Consider the following 25,939-nt stretch of genomic DNA (forward strand, 5'->3'; position numbering starts at 1 on the left):
TGCAAGACTGACTTTCACCCTCCCAGCTGTTCTGTGAACCATTTAATATTTTTAGGAAACTCTCTTTCTGCTTCAAATAAACTTACTTTGTTAAATACTAAGAATCCTGACTGATATTTGGCATGAAACATGAATGTGATATTTTAATATTAGTCTGGTTTTTTTCCCACATATAACTGTGAGCTTGGAGTATCTCATTCCATTGTTTAGTAGCCAGCATAGTGTTTAAGTAAGGCATTATGGCTTCTCAATAAATGGCTATTAGTTCATTATTGAATTAATTTAAAACTATCTCTCTGACAATCTTAACCTTTTAAATGGCCTAAGAATATTTTCAGTAGCTCAAGAGTTCTGTGCTGAACTGTAGAGCCCATTTATTTATGTGTAGTTGCCACAGTTACAGAGAGTATTTTAGCCATAGAGTAACTTAGCATTTAGTTGAACATGAAATGGTAACACACACCATACATTTCTCTATGTAACATCATTACAGAATACTACTAATTCATTTTAAAAAGTATACAGTCAACACAGAGATCTTCACTGTAGTGGATGGTGGATGTATTAAAAAACGCCAGAGAAAAACTGCTGAGCTCACACACACACACACCAAATGACCAGTACAGTATCAATTCCAGAAAATAGCCCATGCTTGTATTTGAAGGCAAAAGTCTGGATGAAGAGAGAGACAAAGGCTTACAGAGAATGAATTGAATAACTTGAGATTCCCTGGATCCAAACATAGTTGATTGATAAATTCGTTACCTATTTCTCATTATATTTCACATTACTTGGACATAGTACTTGACATCTCTGTTTTGCATATTGTCTCTGACCAAGAGTTTTGGTTTTCCTTTATAAATACCAAGAGGAAAATTGGCAGAACCAACCAGTAATGTTACATTGCATGCAGTCCCTGAGAATATAAGCAAGCATTAGCAGCCATTGTGGTTATCTGAATATAATGCATGGATATAATACATGACCCGACAGACACTCCAATTCAAATAAACAATGTCAACACTTAAACAGAATTGTAATGCTAAGGCACCCAACCACAGTATCTTTCAGTTATTTGTTGTTTTCTTCAGGAGATTGGTTATACACAGCAGGGATTCAAAATTGTGGCTTGCAGTCATAAATCAACATTTGAATTTGAATAACTTACTCATATTCTTTGTGTTTCTGTGAGCATAGTTTCAGGTGGGGCACTCATTGTGGTGTGCGCAGCCCCCTTTTTCTGTAGTTCAGGCAATATCCAGGGATGTAGAACTTGGGGGAAATTCTTAATGGTGTCTCCACACATAGGAGGACTCACATAGGAGGACTCCACTCACTGTTAAATGTTGAACTCCTGTAGACTGGCCATAGTTCCTCCTACAATGTCACAGAGAAGCCAATGGATAATAGCAGCAGGAAAGTCATGGTCTTGATAACTGACTCTGGAACTTCTTGGCTTCTAACTCATTGCTTCTTGAGTTTGTTTTCAAACAAAGCAACAAAACAAAATCAAATGATCTTGGTGCTTTTTTTCTTTTCCCACTTCCTTTGACACATGGTCATAGTATGTCACACCCATAAATGTACTTTGTCCTCCATGTTCATCCCTATAGCCACTTTAAGTAAAATGACCATCCATCCACATGTCTCTCAGACATATACAGTATATGGTTACTGTTAATTATGTCTAACTTTTTCTTTCCAAAATGACTCAGTTTGGATAATGGACTACATAACCACCCACTTAGTTTTGATGTTTGACACTCAACAATAGAACAGGTTCATGGCAAGAGAGGGTTGAAGTTGGAATGTGTGCCTCATTTGTGGCTGAAAGAAAAATTTGAACATCACTTAAAATCTCTACTTTCAACTTCAGCATCTATGACAAAGAAAATAAAAATTATAATGGATAAGCCCACATTGTAGTATTATTGTGAGGAAGAAATGAGAACAGTGGTGTAGTGCTGGATAAATAGTCAATTTGTATAATAGACCCACCACTCACGTCTTTCCTTTTCTTCTTCCTGCATTCACCACATCCTTCTATCTTCTTTCGTTTATCTTTCTTTCTTCACTTAACTGAGTTTTGCAATTTTAATTGGGTCATATGGACTCTTATGACTAATCCAACAACAGGGAAAACAGATTCTTCCTGCTTTGTGCAAACGCTTCTGAGCTAGGAGAGCAAAATGATTTCTTAGAATGCTGAAGATGTGTAGCAAGGTCACGTTGACTTTCTCTTCTGTGAGCTACGGGGGAGAGCAAGCATTCCAGACTTTCCATCTCAGTGATCATTTGGTTCTCGATGGAAGGGTTTTCTTATAATTCAAATTCATTTGTTTTGGTAAAAACTAGACATGGTGACATACGCTTCTTCTTGATTCAGTACTGAGGAAGTGGAGATGGGCTGTCTCTGAGAAACTGGTATCAGGATTCCCGGCTGGAGAGGCAATGGTTGAGGGACAGGGCCATTTGTGTTTCCAGAGTTTGGCAGCAAGTCTTGATACACAGGAGGCCTATTTCTGTCACCATCTCTGTAGTCAGGGGACCTAGAGGAAAGGAGTGGAGGGGCATTGCATGTACTCAGATTTCTAGCCAGGCATATTAAGGGTGACTCTCTTCTAAATGTTTCTGGTGGGCTGACTGAAATCTCAGATGAGCGGTTTGCACTGTGTACAGTGGCTCTGTGTCCCTGTTTCTCCAGCTCCTCGGGCTGTGGAGGAAGATCATTTGGCAGAAAACTTTCCACCTCATCCCTGGCTTCAATGCCTTTCACCTCATGAATCTGGCAGTCCAGGAAACTTTCGGGATTGAAACTCACATTCAGATTCTGCAGAGAAAGTCAAAAGCATTAGTGGCATGGCAAAGAGGTGCTACTATACATTTGATTCAGGAAACTAAAATGTCTAAGAAACTTTGATACACAATGTGAAAAACTGATCTGCTTGATCTTCAGTTGGCTTCACTTCTGACTGAGCTGTGATACTTCAACTTTGAAGTAAATATTGATTTTTTCCCCAACCCCCTGCCCTGTGGCATATCTTGGTTTTATTCCTCAGAGTCTTAAAAGGACTTTCATTTATGTGATATATAAAAGACCGTAAGTTGAGTGTCAGTCTTAATCACTCTTAGACTAAGATTTCAACATTTTGGTGTTTCTTTCTCCATCTCAAGCAATTACCGTTTTTGGCTTCTTACACAGTTGTTCCAGGGTTTTCTTATGATCAGGGAGACTAGGCCATACGACAGGTTTAATCCTAAAACCAGAGAACATTCATACTTGAAAGAGATGGCAGAAAGAGAAGGCACACGGAGAACTCTTTCACCTTATTTGAGGTAGATTGTGAAAACACCTCTGTTACTGGACAGACATCTTATTTTCTCTGACAGTATCGCGCTCTTGGTTTAAGGAGTCGATAGAACAGGGCTCCTTGCTATTGATCTGTTGTGAACAAGACATTGTAATCATGTTGCAAAGTACCCTAAAGTGAAGAGTGAGGTTTGCAGGGAGGCAGTATTAGTGTTTATATGGAGCTACAATGAGACCTGGTCTTTTATGCTCACTGTTGGTATTGCCATCTTATCCACTGTCTTTACTGGAAGTAAAGGTTTTGCTTTAATTCCAGTGGAAATTGGGAATACGTTCTAAGCTATTCAAGATTATTTTATGGTAGCGTTTTTCAAATTAGAGCACTTTTGGTCCTAGGAATACATAGCCCTGTGCTGAAGGCATCTTTCTAGAACACTGAGTAATTCACAGGGCATGGTTCTACCACAGAGCAGAATACAAAAATTATGTGAATTTGTGTGCAGAAAGTCCCGAGATCAAATAGACTCCATGTTAGCATGGGTAATCACCTCTAAGTCCTTTAGGAGGCTGTGGAAAAAATATTTGGAAAACACTTCTTAAAGAATTCTTATTTTCTTTTTGGGGGGGAGCATCATGGCCTAGGGAAATAACCCAATAAATAAACTTCTTGTCATACAATTTTGAAGAACTGAGTTTGGATAGCAATGTATGATAACATGTATCTGTAACTCTATGATATTTGGAGTGGTGGAGGCAGACAGATACTCAGAGTTTACTGACCAATTGGTCTGACAGGGGTGGTAAGTTTCATGCTTAGTGGAAGACCCTGCATCAAGAGACAAGGTGGAAGATAATTGAATAAAATAATATGTGTTGAGTTTGGCTGCCTGTAGGCCAGCACACATTTGCATGTATACACACATGAATGCAAAAATATATACAGATAAACAAACAGACAGACCCAGCACACATGCACACACACACACACACACACACACACACACACACAACACACACTCACATGTGTATATACACAGACACAGATACACAAACACATGCAACACACAGATGCACTGTGTACAGACACACACAGACTATTAATATTTGTGAAATATTGTTTGTCTTATGTCTAGTTTGTATATTTTTGCCTCTTCTGAAATCAACTATGGTGGACTGGGATCTAAAAATAGGAGGGCATATATTTGCTACTGTAATTCTTGAAATGTCAAGTCTGTTTTTTTTAAACTTTTCTAGATGGTGTCTGAGTCCTGCTTTTCTGGGGCTCCACAAATAACCCTCATTTACTAAAGAAAATCACCTTTTTTTCCATAGCACATGGGCTAAGATAACCAACAAAAACACAGAGAACAAACTCAGAATGGTGACACTTGGCAAAACAGGATCCCATCCTCCTGGAATATAAGGAGAGATCACGGTTAGCATTTAGTAAGCATAAAGTGTGGGTATATATTTAGGGTAGTTTGATTTTACTTAATAACATGTCTCACTTATTGTTTCTTAGAAACAGTTCTTTGATATATATAGAGAGAGTTGTACTGATCTCGGTGACAGTGGGAAGAACATCAGCTACTTGAAATGTAAAGATGACCTTTCATGATGGCCCAGAAACCTTTATCCAACTACCCATATCCAAAGGGGAAAAAGTCTAACTAAGAGAAAAAGAGATAAATGTTCACCCCAAAGCTGCAGCAAGTTCCAGAATGAAAGTAGGGCACAGGTACAGCAGGGAAAACCTCCATTCCCCTCAAATAGAAGATTTAGGTAAGTTGCTTTGGGTACTGCCCTGAAGCATGCTCTCTGGCTTCTCTGGGTATTAGTATTACCCACAGCATCCTCATTGTTCTGGGTAAGGAGATGTAATGGGTAGCCAAACTGACCTACTTCCTTTCTATTAGCAAAGATATTTATTACCCAGAGGGATCACAGAGAGATCAGCCATGACCCCTGACAAAGGTGGAAAGGGTAGTGTGTAAGAAATTCATGCAGATTCATTAGTAGATCCCTGAGCATCTGAGACAGAGACATCAAGACCATCTTTATCCATTATCAGGCACTATGGCTCAGCTGCCACTGCTTTCCTCCCAGAAAAATGGCAAAGGTGGCAGGCAGAAAATTCTCCAAAGAAAGTAGAAGAGGTCTCCTGATCTGTGGGTTATTTACACTGATTTCTGCCCCCTCTATCTGCTACACTTCAGAATATGAAGTCTTGTGGAAGGTACAGGGCTTGGACAGTCTTTGCCTACCTTGATTCTTGGGTTCTGGAGTTTCGAAGGTAGAACTTGGACTCCACTCGCTCCAGAAGCCTTTGAAGTAATCGTTATGGGGAATGGATCGGACTTTGATTTCATACACTGCTTTTGGTTGTAGTTTTCTCTGTGGGATTGTTGTTCTTGTGTGGAATAAAGATACATGCTAGGGTGAAAAACAAGTTACATTATTAGAAGTAAAAGGACATGTTGGCTTTTGGTCATGTTGGTAGCCTCTGGAAGTTCTTTCATATGTCTTAAATGAAGGAGTTGAGCTCTATAGAGGTTCAGCAGCCGAATTGGGGGGGGGGAGGCTCTAAATGATACCAGGTGAGGTCAGAGAACACTGATTAGACGGGTTTGTACTCAGCTGAATTATTGTTTCTCACTTTGATTGGTTTCACCCCCCCCCCCCCAGGTAAAAAACCCTTCCTCTCTGTAGCACTTCTGCAGCAAACATCAGAGCTTCTGCCGTGAATGCTGTACTCTGTGTAGTAGTTTTTTTTTTTTTTTTTTGGGTTCCCCCCCCCCCCCCCAGGTTCACAGCTATCTCCTCTGTTCCAGCATCTCCTTTTTCTTTCTATCTCTTTCCATGCACCACAGGGAAACAAAGGGTAGGCAGTGGACACTAATCATGTCCTTCCAGAAAGATACCATTTGACACCACACATAATCACAAAGACATGATTTTTCCAACACTATTGTTTTAAGAAAAAGATATTATATTGATCTTATAGACAAAATTAGTATCCCATTGTTATTTATATCTATTTGACTATGTTAACTGAATTTATATGTTTCATAGTTATGACAGTTTTCTAACTTTTCTGCTCATTCACCTGTTGGAATATTTGTCTCTATCTTAATGATGAACTAATGATTTTACATAGACAGACCATTTGTTAGCAGTTCTGTGGTAATTTAATACTAATTTTTATTTGACTTACAATTGTATTTGTGTGTATTGACATACATCAGCCTCCAGTAGAGTCTAGACATATTTACTTTTTTTTAACAGACAGTAAGCTGATTATCTTAGAGCCATCTATTCATAATGCTTCTTTCTTCTTCTAATGTTGCTTTTCCACTGGTGGCATAGTCAGACAATGGACGGGAGAAGGTAGGATGAAGGCCATCCAGTTTGTGTGTGGCTGTGGAGTAGGTAGAGAAAGACAGCAGATGGCTTGGATGGAAATGCACATCTGTAAGTAGCATGCCTCAGCACACGGCAAAGTAAGACCGATGACCCAGCCTGAGTAAAGGGGGCATCGGGTATACGTGAGCATCCTTTTGTTCTTAAGAAAGAGAAGCCAGGGTACTGGTTAGTTCATATTGTTGTTCCACCTATACCCTGGAGCTCTTGTCTCTAGCTGCATTTGTATCAAAAGATGGCCTAGTCAGCCATCACTACAAAGAGAGGCCCATTGGACTTGCAAACTTTATATGCCCCAGTACAGGGGAACCCCAGGGCCAAAAAGGGGGAGTGGGTGGGTAGGGGATTGGGGGGGTGGGTATGGGGAACTTTTGGGTTAGCATTGAATACCTAATAAAAAATAAATTAAAAAAAATAAAAATAAAAATAAAAAAAAAGAAAGAGAAGCCATCTTCTATTTATCTATTTGAAACAGGGAGGGCTGAGAGTGATCTGGCAGACTAAGAGAATCCCAACTGCCCAGGATCCTCTGTTTCTCTCCCAAAGAGATGGTAAGGCCAGCAAGATCATCTTAACCTCAGCAGACCATGAGGGAGTTGACTTAACCTCCAGAAAATGCAGAGCAGAAAAGCAAATCGTTCCTTCTGCAACTGAATGCTTAGTCATTAATGTAAAAACAAAGTGACAGAAAAACCTTCCACGATATCTTCTGCTGACCTCCTGCTGCCCCCAAAAGTCCTAGGGAAAAATCATGGCTACTTCTTGGTTATGCTATGCAGAACCATTTTTCTTCCTGATTATCCCATACACTGGAGGCTTTGCATATTAAGGGTCAGGTTTGTCTGAGCATACATTCTTATCTAAGTTCAAGCCATAAAGATAAACTAAAGCAAATTTAATGAAGAGGAGCTAAGAAAGATGCAGGAGATTTGTGGTCTTGAGGGTGTGGGACCCAGGGAGCCTCTCGGAGTGAAGGCTAAGTTCTGAGAACAGAACGAGGTGAGACTTAGTCTGTGAATGTGACCGATTTACATTACCGTCCAGTTACTTCCACCCCTCGCTGGGCGGTAGGCCACATCATGCTTTACTTTTTTTAAATATTTCTTTTTCAAGTGAGGTGCATTAAATGTCACCAAAAAGTCATTTGCTTCTTTTCGATGAACAACTTTCAGGTCAGAAGGAGCCTCGGCTTTAACTGTCAAAAAAGAAAAAAAAAGAAAGAAAGAAAGAAAAGAAATGAAATCTGTGTATGGGGTTAAAAAGGACATAAGTGCATTTAAAAATTATGTAATTATGTCATTTCCCCCTTTCCTGGCCTCCCTTCAAATCTTCCTACATATCCTCCTTGTTCTCTTTCATCAAATTCATAACCCCTTTTTCATTAATTGCTGATAACTACATGTTTTAAAGTCCTTCTTCTCTAAAACCCATCCCCCTAGAGCTTTCTATTTTCGGAGCTGGTCATTAACAAAGCCAAATCTTTCTCCTTGATTCACATCCAGACACCATTGTCAGACCCTTCCTGTGACTGGCATAGCCTTCTGCTGTGAGTAGATAGAAAAGTACCAGCTCCAGTCTTGGCCCCAAACCCTCCCAGGTATAATTGGTATCTTTGTACGTACTGAAGTCCTATGGGAAAGAAAATTGGGTTACCATGTGGTGGAAGTCCTAAATAGTCATAAAATAAATATCATCACTTATATACATCGGAATACCAGAGAATGTGTTACTGATGGGCTCCAAAGTAAAGAATTGCAAGGATATATATATCTGGGACCTCTGCACATCACCTCAGATACAAATAAGTGCAGAGTCTTCATGGTAGCCCTGACTAACAAATTCCAGAGTGGCCGGAGAAAACTTTCACATCATTCAGCCCAAACCCAGAGAAAAGTATTTATTCTCTAAGAAAACATCTGTACCAGGCTGTAATGTCCAGCTTTGGTCCAAGACAGTTTTATCAATGTGCCTAAAACAAATCAGGAAGGCAGGAAAGTAGGCCTTCAGCCTTATAGGCTAGGAGTCCCTGAAGAAATGGAAGTGGGAGAGAAAGTTGCAGGTGACTAGGATTCTGGCTCTAGGTATTAATCAGGAACATTTAGTTTAAATTTGTGGAAAGGATAATTCAGTGAATGAGATGTCTCCTGAAGAACTAGGAGGAAATAATCCTATGAGAAGTATTCTTCTTATTTTAATTCTACTTGTTCAGGAGTGCAGGTACTTTCTAGAACCCCTGAGAGACCCACACCACATTTTCACAGGGACCTGTGTTCCCCTCATTGCCCCTCACATAAGAGGTTCGTCTTAAGGTCTGATGTGGAAGATGCTACATGGTCCTCCATGAGCATGAGGTATTTGGGTCTAGCTGGGCCTCTGGATGGGGTGGATACCTCCAGAGCCTGTGGGCGTGCTCTATGTGCTCCCATGACTACAGAAGTTTGTGTGCGTAGATGGCCTAATGTAAGCAAGAGAACAGATGTTCTCCCAATGTTGCAGTGTTTTCTTAGAGGATCAAGAATTGGTACCCTCTCTGCTCACTCTCCAAGAAATAAATCTCTGCACTATGAATGATGATCATTGAAATATGGTACCTTTGTGTAGTGCACACATTTGGCACTGATCCATAATTACTCCAAATGAGGAAACACCACCGTGTTTATGCTCAAAACCCAGAGATCTTGTACATTAGAATCCTTACCTCATCTGCCTTTCATGCCAGCCTAGCTCATGCTGATATTATGTGGTCAACATGTAAAGCCATTTGTTGAATATCTCATTTCTGTGACTTCTGCTCTTTCCCTAAGATATTATTTAGACATGGAACTTCTATTTTTATTCTTTACCATCATCATTAAACAAATGAAGTAACTTTCTCACTGTATCTCATATTCAGTGAGAATACCTCTGTTGTCTTTTCTTTTAGAGTAGTGAAAGAGACATTGATAAGGGACTTTATAGCCTGTAAAATCAGCAAACTTGCATTTATGTGATTATTCTTAATGCTTTCTCATATAAACTTCACTTGTAAATTCCCAAAGGCAGAAAAAATACAAATAGTTAACATGCCATTGCATTAATTCAAATTATAATTTAACCTAAAATATAACTGTTTTTACTACTTATGTTTAACAGAATATAATTATGTGTATTCTAGGTCAAATCAATTATGATATTTCATTCCTTACTTTATCTCATTGGAAATATAATTATATTATAGGTCATAATGGCTATGCTATAGTATTTACTTTTAAAAAGTTGAACAATAATCAAATGATATTTTAAAGATACGATTAAGCTGGGCTTGGTGGCTCACGCCTTTAATTCCAGCACTCGGGAGGCAGAGGCAGGCGAATTTCTAAGTTCGAGGCCAGGCTGGTCTACAAAGTAAGTTCCAGGACTACACAGAGAAACCCTGTCTCGAAAAACCAAAAAAAAAAAAAAAAAAGAAAAGAAAAGAAAAGATTAAAATGTATGTGAGTATATTTGGGGTGACACCTTCCATAATCAGTAGGCATTATCTGATCAGTAAAAGACCTTTAGTTTAAAGGTAGAAATTCCTATCAGAAACAGGTCTGACTCAAGAATGCAATACATTCTTGCATTAAGAACTTGAACTCAGTTCTGAAACATTCACACTTAACCTGCATTTATACCCCCTAGCTTATCCTAAAGATTTTAAACATACCACTGTCTCAATCATATGAATAAGTTCTTAAAGTTAATCTGTCTCCCATCTATCTATCTATCTATCTATCTATCTATCTATCTATCTATCTATCATCCATTGATTTATCTACCTACATACCATCTATTTATCATTTACTTAAATATCCATCCATTTATCTCCCACCCATAAGTTTTCTTTCACTTGTAGAACTTTGAAAAACATGGAAAGTGTATTTTTAAATGATTTGTTAATGAGCTATACACATTTGGAATATGATGTGAATATGGAGAAAAGACTTCAAGACCTTCAGAAGAAGTAAATGACAAAAGGAAAGCACATGTGAGTCTGAGGTAGATGGCCTGCTTTAGTAATATTCCTCATTCCGATGTCAGACACTCTTTCATAACTGAGTTGGAATAGTCTCAGCATATTTTCTCACAGAAGGAATTCATGATTCCAATATCAGATTTTCATTTCTTAAAAATGAGCAAGAAAAGTTGCTCTTGTTTATTACAAAGTGTTTTTATGACTTGCATATTTTTATCATTCTGAAAGCAAAGACACATTTATGCAGCTATCCAAACCGTCATATACAACTTCTTACCTATTGTGTTTATAGCCATATTTTTGCAAGTTAAATTCTTTTGTCCAAGCTTCACACATATATTGCTGCTACCAATCAGTAAGAATTCTGATGTCTTTATAAAATATATATCTTGCAGCTTGTTAAGAGTTAGGCATTTCACTCGTAAAAGAGCCCCACTGTAGAAACAAAAAGTTATGTCTTCATTTAGGTAGAATTTTCTGTATACAATTAAAATAACATTGTACCTTTAGTTGTATGAATTGAATTTTAGTGTCTACAGGTACATAAGTCAGCAAGCTAATGGTGAGGATAAAAAAGAGAGTGAATTAAAATAACATAGTTTTCTGTTCTATCACAATTATTATGTGCAAATGAGTCTGAAGTGGTAAAAGCATGCTTGTGGAAATTAAGAGCAAGATCTATGTAGTTTTAGAATTGATCAGAAGCAAATACTTTGTTTAGGTAAAAATGTAATCAGCGTCTCTTGGGAACAAATGAAAAATATTATAACTGTGAGAAATGTTGATACTATCCTTTCAAATAAGATTAAAGGAAATGCTCAATTGGTTGAAGAGGTATATATGCAACTACATATATTTAATAAATAAACCAAGGTGTTTTCATAGAGCCTTTGTGTTGTGTTTTGTTGTTTGAGACAGAATTCTTTCTATATACCCTCAAATTCGTTACGTAGACCAGACTGGCCCTGAACTCACAGAGATCCAACATAGTACTGAAGGCATGTATTACCATGCCCAGGGTCATAGGGACTTTGGCTAATGAAACTAAACACGATAGGTCAAGAAAAGGAAGCAAAGTTCTGTGTTTGTGGATCATGAGTATAACCTTAACATTTGAGAGTCTAAAGTATAAGGATTGCTGTGGGTTTGAGTCCAGCACAGTTTACATAGAACTTGCATGACACTATGGGTATAAAATTATAAGTTAACAAATCTTCAAATGTCAGAGGATACACAATTGCATATTATATAGATATTAAAACTATAGAAAATACATTAATTTATGAGAGTGAATGTAAATTTTTTAAAGTGAAAACATTCTTAAAACTTAACCTCATACAAACTACATAAGTCACAATCTAAGTCACATGGATATTAACATCTTCCCTCATAATTAATTCTACGTGCTTAAGGACTTCAGGATGCTGAGTTCTACCAAATGGTTAAGAAAGGTACATTACCAGTATCACCGAATTTCTTCCCCAAATAGAGATGATCTATATTATTCTGTGAAGCCAGTTTAAAATTGGCACCCAAACCTACAAAATGCTGGAAAGAAAACCATCCCTCAAGACTGTATACATAGGACTGGGATATGACTCACTTGTAGAATACTTACCTAGCTTCCTCAAAGCCCTACATAAATCTGGTATGGCAGAATATACCTGTAATCACAATGATTAAAATATAGAGGGAGGAACTCTAGAAGTTTGAGGTCATCCTCATCTACTTAGTAAGTCTGAGCCAGCATAAGACATAAAGCAGTGTCTTAGAAATGTGTATATAAACAGAGAGCAGCCTGGTCTGACCTAACCCTGGAGAAACTTGAAGCCCCAAGGAGTGGGGAGGTCTGGGGGGTGGGGGTGGGGAGGAATGGGATGAGGAGCTGTCAGAGGGCAGACCAGGTGGGGGGATAATGACTGGACTATAAAAAAGATTAAAGAGTAATAATTTCAAAAAATGTATTATTATGGTCTTCAAAATAATCATACTGTATTATGTGGTGTGGTGAATACCAGCAAAACAAAGCTGACTCAACATTCAATCATCTATTGGCATAATTTACATTAACATAATAAAACACTAGAAAGTTACTCATATTTCATAGAAGTAGAATTTTTGATAGAATCACATATTATTTCATGATTAAAACTCCCCCAAACAACAAGAAACAGAATAAAGACACTTATTCAAATGCAATTATAAAAATTTAATATTAATCATAATGGTAAAGATCAGGGCAAGGGAGACAGTTCTCTTTGTTCTCATACACTGCAGCACACCAAGGTTCTACTCAATTCAGAAGAGAAGAGAGCAAACGCAAGTATAAGCATAGTTGAAAAGTAGAAAGCACATTTATTTCCAGAAAAAAAACCCTATCTGTTTACATGGACATTTATAAAGACTTCCAACATAATTATAGGAAATAATTGAATTCATCAAAGCTACCAGAAAACCCCTAGCTATATTTCTATGGATAGCATCATAAAATTAGAAAATGAACTTTAAAAATGATAGTTCCTTTGTGATAGTAGTAGAGGATAAAAAAACTAAGAACTGAAATTTATAAAGGATATTCAAGGCCTTTGTACTGGAAATTACAAAACATTTCAGAGAGCCACTTGAAGAAATTTACATAAATGGGAGCTATATTCATGTGCCAGCAAATTTGCTATTGATAAATTAGTGCTTTTCCCCTAACAGACTTATATACTACTTATCAAAATTTTATCAATATTTTGAAACTATAGAAAAACCAAAACATCACTGAGAAAATAGAATAAATATAGGTGACTCTGAATACCATAGTGTATTAATATTATCCTTAATTCTACACAATTTTATATATATATCTAAAATCTAAAGGTTAAGCTATAAAAATAGGAAAATAATGTAAAAGATAATATTTTCAATTTTTAGAGTAACCAGGTCTTGAGCATATACCAAAAGAAGCACATTCATGCAATTCACCAAAGAAATCACCAAACCTTCTCAGCTCCCAAGACTTATCACACATGTGCTCATACATGCACACACATGTGCACACACATGTGCACACACATGTGCACACACACACACACGGGGATGGGCATCAGAGGCAGAGAGACAGATACGTACATAATTACTGCCTCTTACTCCCACACATACAGACACACAGAGAGACACACAAATGTGCACAGACACTCTCACACACTCACATGTATCCGGTTAGTAGGAAGAATTCATTTGTATAAGCAACGTGAATAGAGGCATTCTGCCAAGATGTCTACTTCTAGCTGATCCCAGTTTTTCCTCTTTTCAGGATGACTTAGCTGGGCTTGAAGTAAAAAGAGCATGCAGGCAACAAGCTCACAAGGACACATTCCAAAAGGAGGGGCATTAAACTTAAAACTTGTGAAAAGAGAATAAACTAGTACTTTTCCTTTTATCCTGTATCATTTATTTTTATAGCAAGAATGTATGACTTCATTATTTCTTTAGTTTTCCCCCCATTACTCACTTAACCTTGCCTACTTTCTTCTTGACTGACAGTTCACTGCAGGGTTTAGAGGTGAAGGAGGGAATTGCATGTAGCAAAATATGTCTATCTCCAATGTGTTTTGAGAAATGTGTATGACATGCAAACATCAGTCAAGTTCTACCTATAGGATATTTATTTTTTTTTAAAAAAGATTTTCCAAGTTATGGCTGTTTATTAACTAACCAGATTACAAAATTTTCTTTCACACCGAACAGTTGCCTTCTGAGCGTGTGACAGCTAACCTGATTCCTAAGGAAGAACCAGAATTCTCCCTTCTGCCACATCGTAGTTTTTCCAGCTGGTAGTGGTTGCCATCAATGTAATAATATTGCTATTCTTTCATACTTGATTTCATCCGCTTGGCCACACGCCTAGGAGTTGTATTCTAGATGACGCTTATTTTCTTATACCTCATCTTTATAACTACTGAGTAGCAAGTCACTGAATGAATATGGTACACATTTTTAATCCTTATTAGATAGCTCTTGTCCTATCTTTGTACAGGAAGACAAAGGTATCCTCATACCTTTGGCAAAGTTAGACATGGGTCAAAATCAGATGTAATTATTAAAACTAGAGATAAGGGAAGAAATTGTAAGTTTGTTTTTGACATATATAACAATTTTTATATTTATTAAATTCATTTATTCATCTTACATCTCAATATCAGCCTCCCTCTCTCCTAGCAACCCCTCATGCAGATCCTCCCTCTATTCTTCCCTCCCCTCTCCTTCCCTTCCCACTGACAGGACAGAGAGTTGTTCAAAAGCCCACACCCCCAGAATCTCTGTGTGTGGATTGAATGCAATGTCCTCCCTGAAATGTATCACTCAGAAAATAGTAAAAATTGAAAAGCAACACAGTAACTACATACAAGTGGACAGATATGAGATGAATGAAAAGCTCAGAAGTCTGTCACCAACAACTGTTTAATAGAAATACTGCCAGGATTTGCTGAGTTAGAACAGAAGTGACAGAGTACATTGGGGGAAATACCAGCTTCTGAGCTCAAGGTCCCTGTGCAATGTAGAGAGAACAGAGGCTAGTGGGCTTTATGCCAATACTTAGATTTAAAACATCTTTTAAGTAAATGAGTATACTATTCAGTTATATGTCATGTGTAAGAGAAAAATGGAATTAAAGCAAGCTGATTACAATGGCCAACTTTTGTTTGTGTTACTGACTTTTCTTACACAATGGGAGGAAACTCATTGTCCCCACCAGTGGGAGTATGTAGTTCAGTTACAAACATTTATTTGGTTAACTGTCTTAGAGATGGCTGACTTAGAGATGGTTTGAATCTCTACTATCCAACACAATAGCCCCTCTCCTGTATGTATTTGTAAAACATTTGAAATATGACTAGTCCAAACTACAATATGGTCTAAATATATATGTACTGTACACTTTGAACATGTTCTATAAAAAGAGCATAAAGTATCTGAGTATGCTATTTATATTGAGTACATATTGAAATAATAATTTTTGAGTGTATCAAATTAAATAACACATGTTATAATTAACTTCATTTTGTTATATTTTTTGAAAAAAAAAACGTGCTGCTAGAAGAGGATTGCCAGATAACTCAGTGGGTAAGACTCTGGATTAATCTACAGAACTCCTATAATGGAAAGAGAGAATTGGTGACACCTGTATTCTGCACACACATACACACACACACACACACACACACACACACACACACACACACATGCATCAATGCATGCACATTTGTGTATATACATGCATATACACAAACACAAACACTAAATTTAATAAAAATATAATTTAAAAATATTTAAAATGACCAATGTGCTCATAGATGTATGGACTGCATTATATTTATATGGACTAGAGATGTTCTAGAATATGTGTGACAAGGGGAAGATCACAGTTATTACTCAAGTAATACATATATAGTTGATGATTCTGATCTTGTATGCCATGCCTTGGGACACTGGCCCTAAATCACATTTTCAAATCTGGTTCTGAAAGTAGAGAGTGATGGCTAAAGATCATTTAATCTAAATTTTAATTCCATTTTTCTCTTTCTTCTCCAGTCTTGTGCAAGTTAGTATGAGAGATGCATTTCTCTTATCTATATAAACAGATGTTCAGACTGAAGGAAAAAATGGCAGAAAAACAAAATATAGCAAAATCAATCCATCGATCAATCAATCAATCAAACAAACAAAACAAAACAACAAAAATGGCCCTGAAAGACAGGATATGGCTTGAAAACACTGAACAATTTAGAGAGATAGTATAGTTTACTGTCCAGAGGACTGAATACTTAACAATACTTGATAGATATCACTGGGTATAACAACAGCTGGCCTGTAAAGGTGACAGTCATGGAGAAAAATCGTGAGATATTCAAAGTTGTAGGTAGTATGTGGGAGTAATATCAGGGCACAGAAAACGTGGAACAGAGTATGATTGCTTTTGTGGAAACTGATAGAAATCGAATGAGCTTCCCCCAAAAGACATATCTGACTTTTGAATGATGATAAATAATATTTTTGTGTGAATTGCACTGAGAGATTGTCCAATTGGTGGTAGTAAAAGTAGCAGATAGTTGCCCCTGCTTTTTCCCCTATATTTATTTTATGTGGAAATGTTCATACTGAAGGAGTCAAGTGCCATTTACAGGTGCCTCCCACATGCCAGACATTCACCAGATGTAATCCAGTGTAAGTCAGTTGCTGTGATGCTGGTCTGAATATCTCCCTGGTCACTGGTCACTTTACTATTGGGATTCCATCCCAGGTACCTCTTTCAGAGTTTCTGCTTTGCTGTCTAATGCACCAGAAAACTGACTAGAATTTCAGTGAAGAAAAGGTAGGACTTTCTGCTAGATAATTGTGCATTATTCTATTGTGTAATCTGCTGGACTTTTCCACCCTCTTCACTATTTCCCAACTAATTCCTACAGGACCAGAGTCCATAATGAGTATTCATATATTCATAATAATTTTATCTGCTACTTTGAACTAGTCCATTGGTATACTAGTAATTCTTATCTTTGATCTTTGTTGACCTGGTCCCTTCCCAAAGATCAGTTCACTGAAAAATAAAACAAACAAACAAACAAATGAACAAACAAAAACCAAACAGTCCATTTCTTGTCCAAAGATTGGTGTCTAGATCTAGGACATGTTAAATTTACCACATTCTGAGAGAAGGGTCCTGGCATCTACCAGTAATCACTTGTATAAACAAATTCAGCAAATCCCAACTTCTATTCCATACATTTATATTAAGAGACAACAAATGTTCTACAAAAGCTAGTACCCTTTAGAAGAAGAAACACATAAATTCGGAACTCTTTCGTTAACATGTTCTCAACCTAGAAGGTTCATACATGTCCCACTGAAAGCATGCATGCCTCACAGAAATGTTAGTGATTTAGAAATCTTTTTGAGCTATTTGATGTCAACCTTTTCTCCCACAGTGTATACCTTAAGACACACGTACGGGCATGCACACACACACACACACACACACACACACACACACATCTATTAAAGCAGGCTTTTTAAACAAATATCTGTCCACCTGGAAAACAATGTGAACAAGCTCTGGAGAGACTAGTATATGTAAGAGAAACTGAAAACACTAAAGGGAAGTTTATTACAGTGGGCAAGAACATGATTGAATATGTGAACGAAAGTGGACACAAAGGTCAGCTGTGGATTGGTCAAGTGAAACAACAGTGCTCACCAGGGCTCACTAAGAACCGGGTGGGAAAACCTGGAGTCAAACCTCTGTGTGAAGGGGTATTTTTTTTCCATAAGAACTGAGAACATTGTTTAGATGAGTTAATTAACTTATTTATCAAGTTGTAGGAATGATTCTTAACATCTGTCTTTTGTTTTGGTTTGATTGTGGGGTATGTTTGTATGTCCATTGTGTGTGTGTGTGTGTGTGTGTGTGTGTGTGTGCGCACATGTGTATGCACATACATATGCCTGTGGGTGTTCATGTGTTCACAGACATTTGGAGGGCCAATGTCTTGGGTTTTCCTCTATCATTCTTCACACTATGCTTCTGAAACAGTGTCTCTCAATGAACCTGGAACTCATTGACTGGACTAGCGTGACTAGCTAGTAAAGCTCACACATCCATCTATCTGCATAACCCCTGTCTGCAGCACAACTCGGGGGTGGGATTGCGGACACAACACTGAGTTTTTACATAGATTCTAGGCAGCTCAGCTCAGCTCAGGCCACCAGCTTGCATAACAAGACATTTACTGACTGAGGCATATCTCTAGATCTTAGATATTTGTGCCCTTGTTCTCCATAGAAAGTGTGCTACAAAAATACAATAACAAAGACAGACTGAGGTTATTCTGTGACATTCAACTCCACGATGTTGTTCCTCCAGTGACTTCAGGAAAACTTTGTGTATAGCTTCAGGAAACTGCTAGAGACTCAGGAGAGTGAGAACCTGCCCCTTATCTGGGTTGTAGGCAGCAAAAGATTTCCTTAGCACTCATGGAACTTCAGAAGTCCTCTTTTACTACTGCAGACCTCGACATACTTTCCTTATATGGAAACTTACCAAAAAATGAGGTCATCTGATATGAATTTGGAAATAGCCACAAGGCAGAATTTCATATTAGAGTATTTTTTCTTCAAGTCACCAGAGATAATAACCCTTGGCAACAAGCGATGGCTGGTGGGGGAGGGAGAAGATACACCTCCCTGAGTTCTTTATCAACCTTCAGACCTAAAGCTTTCTTTGCACTTTGATTTCCTCCAGGGCCATATGAAAACAAGAATCAACTTGGTCCTATAGATTACTGGAAATTTTCCATTGACTAGATAGTCTGGAATTCAACTGTTTCAACAGTGTGGATGATTTTTAGACATACATTCATAGAATTATCTTTTCTCCATTACTAATTAAATATTGGGTGTTGATTTGAGCTCTTTACATATATTTAATTGTTTAATTGTTTAATCACCATAACCTTCCTGTGAGATCTAGTCATTCAATTTTTTTTAATGAAGAAACTAAAGAATTCATGTTACATAACTTGCTGCAAGTCAAAAAGTTATTAAGCTTTGGCATTGGGACCAGAAGGCAAGTCATTACGCTGCATAATGGAATTTGAAAATAGAGCACTGCCTTAAGGGAGTGTTCTAGGAGAAGCAGTGTTTATTTAGATTGCTTTGAATATGGAGGGATGTAGAATTTCCAAGATCAAACCACCATTTGTATATGCCTCTGAGAACTAAAAAATGAACTGAGAGTTGCCTCACTTTAATTTCTGGCAAGGGACAAAGTATTTCAGAAAGTTTTGAGAACCTAGGAAATTTTAGGGTTTGATACTTAGGACAGACACTCCTTCCTGTGCAAGTCCCAGAAGGAACAGAGAGAGAGAGAGAGACAGGAGATGGATTCCTAAGCACCATGGAAACTATCTTCCTCACCATATTTGAAATTCCAGGTTAGTTGTGTTGATGTCTGAGTCATTAAAAGCACAAGTCAATAAATGTTGACTTCCATCCACTTCCAACTGGCTGTGGCACCAGAAGGAGTGGTCGTCCGGTTCTGCATCTTCTAGGTCTCCTGAGAAGAACAAAACACAGCTGTTAAGGAGAAAAAGCAAATGAATGTTGAAAATCTGATACCCTTTAATAAAATGTCACCTGTGTGGCAGACATGAAGGAGAGAATATATATCTATATATTTATATATCTATATAAAATTTATCTAAAGGAAGATATTCTAAGGACAGAAAAAAGTTTCAGTGTGTTCTCTCTGTCTTTCTGTCTCTGTCTCTGCCTCTGTCTCTCTGTCTCTCTCTCACACACACCACACACACACACAAACACACATACCTGAAACACATATGCCAAACCCAATGTGCACATACAGATTACAAAGTGTTCTAACAAAAAGAAATTATCATAGTGGAGGAATAAGTTCCAGGTATATTTAAACAGTTCTACATTGGACTAGTATGTTGGAAAATTATAAGGGGCATAGACGAACCCATTTCCTTGTTTATATTAGAGCTCCTTTGCTACACTTTAAAACTGTATTTAGAAAGTATTTATTTGAGATTATATTCTCCACTTCAGCCAAATGATCTTACATGTTCAGGGAAGGCAATGCCTCCCATATATAGAAGGTGATAAATGTTAATGAACAAATCCCCAGTGAGACTTTAAAATGTTGAAATTATCTTTTTTTTACACTGAAGTGTTGACATATTTCAGATAAGGGATCTTGTATTTCATTTGTATGCCACCTAATCTAATGTTGGTTTTCTCTGCTGGTCTTCATTTGTTCTCTTCCAAGTTTCTTTTCAAATGAAAGATGACAATAATGATTCTGGTTCCAAGTGCACATTTTTATGGGATTGCTTATTGTCTCCTAAAAGGACATTGCAACTTAAGAGTAATATTGATGACTCCATTCTGTGGCAGAGAGCATCTTAAGTGACCTACTGAGGCAACTATAGATCAGTAAACTCCAAAGGTGAAAGGTTTTAGCCTACATGATTCGATTGTTTCAGCTACTGTATTCTACACATATCAGTAATATTCTAGAAGCAAGTGGGAAATGGAATTTTTTTTTATGTGTAGCCATTTTTGGTAACTGCAATTTGTCAAAGATGTTATTTGATTTCCTAAGCTGACTTGTAGAGCCCATAATTGAATAGGTATTTGTGTGTGTATATGTACATAAAATATATACATATGTATACATAAAGTGTATACACATATATATGTATACAAAATCTATCTTTTATATATATATATGGTTTTATATATATATATGCAAAAAAAGTCAGAAAAATCTTCCAGGAAATTCATTTCAATAAGGACAAGGAAAATCTTCTAGAGTTATCAAAGGTTTATATCATGATGGTAGAGTGCAGAGAGCCTCTGACAGCTTCTAGGTATTTAATCTCACCCAAAATAGAGACATCATACTTTTCTGGTTCTCATATGGAAACAGGATGTACTAACTATGGCCTCAGATGGGTGGCTAAGCAGCTATATGCAGTTTCAATTGCATCCTCTTTAATTAATACACCCCAAAGGTTTGTGTTAATAAAGATTAATTAAAATGGGTTAATAAAAGGCCAACCAGGTAAGTGACAGTAGTAAAGAACAGATCTCAGAGCTCACCTAAACATAGACTGGGGTGGCTGTTCCCAGCTATGGGGATTTAACTTCCTAGGCATTCCAAGTGCCTAGCATTTCACAGTTGGAACATCATCAAGTTTCTTGATGTATGGTAGAAGTTGTTGCCTGTCCCTACATGACAGCTCACAGCTTTGCTTGTGCCTGTAACCAACTCTCTGTAACAGATATGACTTACTGTTTGGATTTAGGTATCCTGTGGTTCATCTTTATTCCCTAACATTTCCATCTATGACAGGAGACAAAGAGAGCACACTTTAAGTAGATGACAGGCACCAGCTGAAGAGTGGCTCTCCATACACTTCAACCACCACTCTGACAAAGTATGTCTCAAGCTATCTCACACAATATGCAAATAGCTGATCACGCCATGTTTTCCGCAATCAAAGCAGTTGTCTCTGAATGACCTGTCCATTGACCCTTTAGCAGGTGTTGCTACTGGGGCACAATTGCTCTGTAACCCAAAATGAGGGAAAGTCACATGCCATTGTGGGAGAATATTCTACCTGCTGTGAGCTAAAGAACTCTTAGCTGAGAGTGACACGTGCAGAGGATGTGCATACTGATCTTCGCTGTTCTACCTTTGTAGCTGGGCTCTCTTACTGCATACACAGACACTCAAAGCCCATATTCATATGCACACACACATTATAGAAGCCATTGGATAGATTTGCACAGAGGTTTCATTTAGATTACAGTAAGTTCTCAGTAAGGAGCTCTCCCAGGAGTCTTGGAGAAATCAGTATGAAAGGTAATATGTGAATTATAATTATGCAAATATACATGCAGCATTTGGGGTTCTTTTGAAAAAAATTGTAGTATATCAATGGAAGCTTTTATTCTTACTGTGGTTTTGACATTATGTGGAACAATGGCCACAGTGTTCACTAGGAAGCATCTAGGCATTAAGTAAAACTTCTAGGTATAGAAATTGAAAGCATTTGGAATACGTATTCTAAGTAAGGCAGTGTCACTTAGAAGGCAGTGATTACTTGATGAAGAGCCTGAACTGTCAGGGCTTTGGCGGTTCCCTTTGCTTGATTTGACTATACTTTAGTTATGAGAAAATTAACTACTAGATTGCTTGCAGCACAAAGTGGGAGGTATCATGACATGCCTATGTGACGCATATGGGTGGTTATGCTCATCAATCTGAAATCATTTCAAAATTTAAAAAGGTGAAGTGAAAATTTTACTTTTTTTTTTTTTTTTTTTGTAAGAAATAGCACGGCCAAGAGGGAAGCATAGGGGCAAGGGATTGTACTAAACAGCAGCACGGTTCTCGTGCTTCCTGCTAGCTATTTGCACACATTTAACATGAGATAATGACTCTCCCTCACCAAGTGACTCATGCTCCGTCATGCTGAAGAGTGCGACTCCTCTGATGATTCTCTTCATAAGAACATGCAAGGGTTTTCCATCCTTGCTGATTACAAAGTAAAGTCACACAAATATCTAAGCTTAGGATGCATGACTAAAGGCATTTGACTGAAGAGCTAAACTACAGAGCCAGGCTGATGTGTATGATACTGTGCATAAAGAAAATACATATGTATTTGATACAAGCTTTTGCAATGTAGCTTTAACTGGTCTGGAACAAAGATGATTTTTCTGTCTCAGCCTCTTAGGCTTTAGGACTACAGGGATGTACTACTGTACCCAGTTTAGGAATGCACATATAGGCCAGCCATGGTGGTGCCCACCTTTAATCCTAGCACTCAGGAACCAGAGGCAGGATGCACACACACACACACACACACACACACACACACACACATTCCCCTTTTAATGGTGTGTGTGTGTGTGTGTGTGTGTGTGTGTGTGTGTGTGTATGAAAACAGTTTAATTAATTTGTAGAAACAAATTGGAGATTCACATTCCATGTAGCTGTTGTGTCTGCCAGAGACATTTGAGCACAGTCCTATAATTAAAATGCCTAGTTTTAAGAAGTCAAGGTCTAAGTATTTTATGGATTCTGAGGAGAATTATGATGACCATATGATGGATTCTCTGAATATAAAAGCAACTCTGTGCATTTCAAAGAAGACACTTTCCTTAGCATACTACTGAATTATTCATCAGCAATCTAACATGAATCTGCCAAAGCTAAAGTATGTTGAAGAAATACATTATAGAGTAACTTCTAAATTCTAGACACTAGAAATACAGTTCTGGTGAATACACAAACCTCTTGTTTCTGGCCATTAATTTATCATGGATATCTAGGGTTTTAGAACTCCATAAACAGTCAAAACAAGGATGGCTTGATTTTCAGTCTAATACAGTTTTGGAAGAGATCATCCAACAAGCTCCAACAAAGAATTGATATGAGGTCTCTTTTTTGAGATTACCAGCATACATCCACATTTATGAGCCAGAATTTGGATGAAACTCAATGCTTCTTGACAGTTCTTGACAGTTACAAGCCATTTGCAGTATTGTCATCATTCCCTCTGTCCTGGTGATTAATACCCACAAAACAACCTAATTTGTGCTAAATTCTTGCTTGCCCTGTTAGAGAACTGTGTAACTTGATCATATATGCTAAAGGTAATCTGAAATCCTTTAAAAAAGGAGTTAGAAATAACTCACCGTCCTGGGCATTGCCACTTTCTCCAGAAACAGCTTGAATTAAGCAGAAAACTATAGCGAAAGCTCTACCCAGAGCCATCATTCTGAGAGAGAGAGAGAGAGAGAGAGAGAGAGAGAGAGAGAGAGAGAGAGAGAGAAGAGAGAAGAGAGAAGAAGCACACTTGTATGCGCAAGTGAATGAGAGAGGGGGAGACCCAAACCAGCTCTGTGCCTGCTTAACCACAGACAGGGAACTATGAACATCACAGAAGAAGGCAAGTGCCAGAAACAGGAAGTCTGTGCAAAAGGATTGCTGTTGTAAGCAGAGGTAGAGAAAACGGAGAGGTAGAGTGTGACTTTTTTTTTTTTTTTTTTTGCCTGCATCTTAGTATTCCCTGAAGCTCCTGAACTTAACTGCTTACTTTTGAGCAAGGTGGTAGACTTCAAGTGATGCTTCAGATGATCTCAGGATCCAATGTAACAGGATCACAAGGCCAAAATCCAAACTTACGATGCTCTTCAGTTGGTTGTTTGGGGATGCTCTTGTTTTAGGATAATGATGCTAGGATAGAGTTGTCCCACTTAGGGCTGAACCCTCAATGGTCATGCCCAGTTCTCTGCTCTCTGAGAGAGAAGTGAGAAAAGAGCTTCTCTAATGAGAGGCAAGGCTGCACTATTCTATGGGTATAAGGACAAATGTCTATAGAGAAGACAGTTTGATAATATGTCTTTTAAACAAACAATAGTAGTGTGTTTCCCCCTATGCTCTAAGACCTCCCTGGCATGGGTTCGTGGTCAGATTTATAGTACCAGCCATGAAACACTCCCCTCAAGAACTCAGCGAACACCATGGAGGAGAGAAGGAAAGATCAGAAGAGCCAGGGGCCAAAGAGAAATACAGTGAAATTATCTATTATAAAAATAATAGGATCTTTGTGTTCAGAATTTCACAGAAGCTGTGGTTGTGACACAAGACTGGCATGAGATCACACAAATTAACATTCCAATATGGACAGAGCACGTGTTGAAGAGGCCCCATCCCTAGCTGAGGCACTCCTGGCAGGTTGAAAAATACCAGGTGATTAAGAGTTAGTTTCTTTAAAAGTGTGTCCCATGGTAGGTTGCTCAAGCTCTAGTGGGCAGTTATACACTCATGAGCACAAGAGCTGAACTAAGTGGGTTCTGTGAATCATTTTCTTAAATCATTTTAAGAATTGATTAAGTTATTTATTTATCCTAAATCCTGACTGCAGCCCCCCCCCCAACCTTTGCTCCCAATCCCTCTTTCTCCCTTCCCTCCACCCTTCTCTAACATTCTTCCATTTCTCCACAGAAAAGGGGAGGCCTCCCTTGGATATCAACCAGCCTTGACATATCAAGCTGCAGTAAGACTAGGCACATCTTCTTTTCTCGAGACTAGACAAGGCAGCCCTGTTAGTGGAAAGGCTTCCAAAGGCAGGCAATGTAATCAGAGACAGCCCTGGCTTTGGTTTTAGGAGTCCCACATGAAGGCCCAGCTGCACAACTGTTACATATGTGCAGAGGGTCAAGGTTTGTCTTGTGCATGCTTTCTGGTTGAAAGTTTAGTATCTATGAAAACCTATGTGCCCAGGTTAGTTGATTCTGTAAGATTTCTCAATGTGACCATGACCCCTCTGGGCATCTTCAATCCTTCCTCACTCTCTTCCATAGGATTCCCCAAGTTCCACTTAATGTTTGGCTGTGGGGTCGCTGCATTTGTTTCCATCAATGCTAGGTGAAACCTCTCAGATGATAGCTATGCGAGGCTCCTGTCTGCATGTATAGCAGAATATCATGAATAGTGTCAGAGTGGGCTCCCTCTCAAGGCATGGGTGTCAAGCTGGGCCAGTCATTGGTTTGCCCTTCTCTCTAATTTTGTTTCATCTTTTATGCCTACACATCTTGTAGGTAGGACAAACTATGGGTTAAAGATTTTG

The 25,939-nt window shown here is 38.1% G+C and overlaps 1 protein-coding gene across 2 annotated transcripts; it reads right to left on the reverse strand.

Annotated features, from left to right (window-relative positions):
* Positions 1-632: 632 nt before the first annotated feature.
* Il7r (interleukin 7 receptor) lies at positions 633-24,223 on the reverse strand. Of its 2 annotated transcripts, none has more exons than XM_029470071.1 (8): positions 24,003-24,223; positions 19,686-19,824; positions 11,002-11,159; positions 7,768-7,925; positions 5,575-5,743; positions 4,629-4,722; positions 3,199-3,257; positions 633-2,830 (listed from the first exon to the last, which is right to left on the reverse strand). In XM_029470071.1, coding segments are annotated over exons 1-8 (861 nt in total). In that variant the 5' UTR covers positions 24,085-24,223; the 3' UTR covers positions 633-2,828. The 2 variants fall into 2 exon arrangements, with proteins under 2 accessions (XP_029325931.1, XP_021039761.1); XM_021184102.1 differs by having other exon boundaries at positions 3,182-3,257.
* Positions 24,224-25,939: the final 1,716 nt, after the last annotated feature.

The sequence above is a fragment of the Mus caroli genome, chromosome 15 (assembly GCF_900094665.2).
Source record: "Mus caroli chromosome 15, CAROLI_EIJ_v1.1, whole genome shotgun sequence".
NCBI lineage: Eukaryota > Metazoa > Chordata > Mammalia > Rodentia > Muridae > Mus > Mus caroli.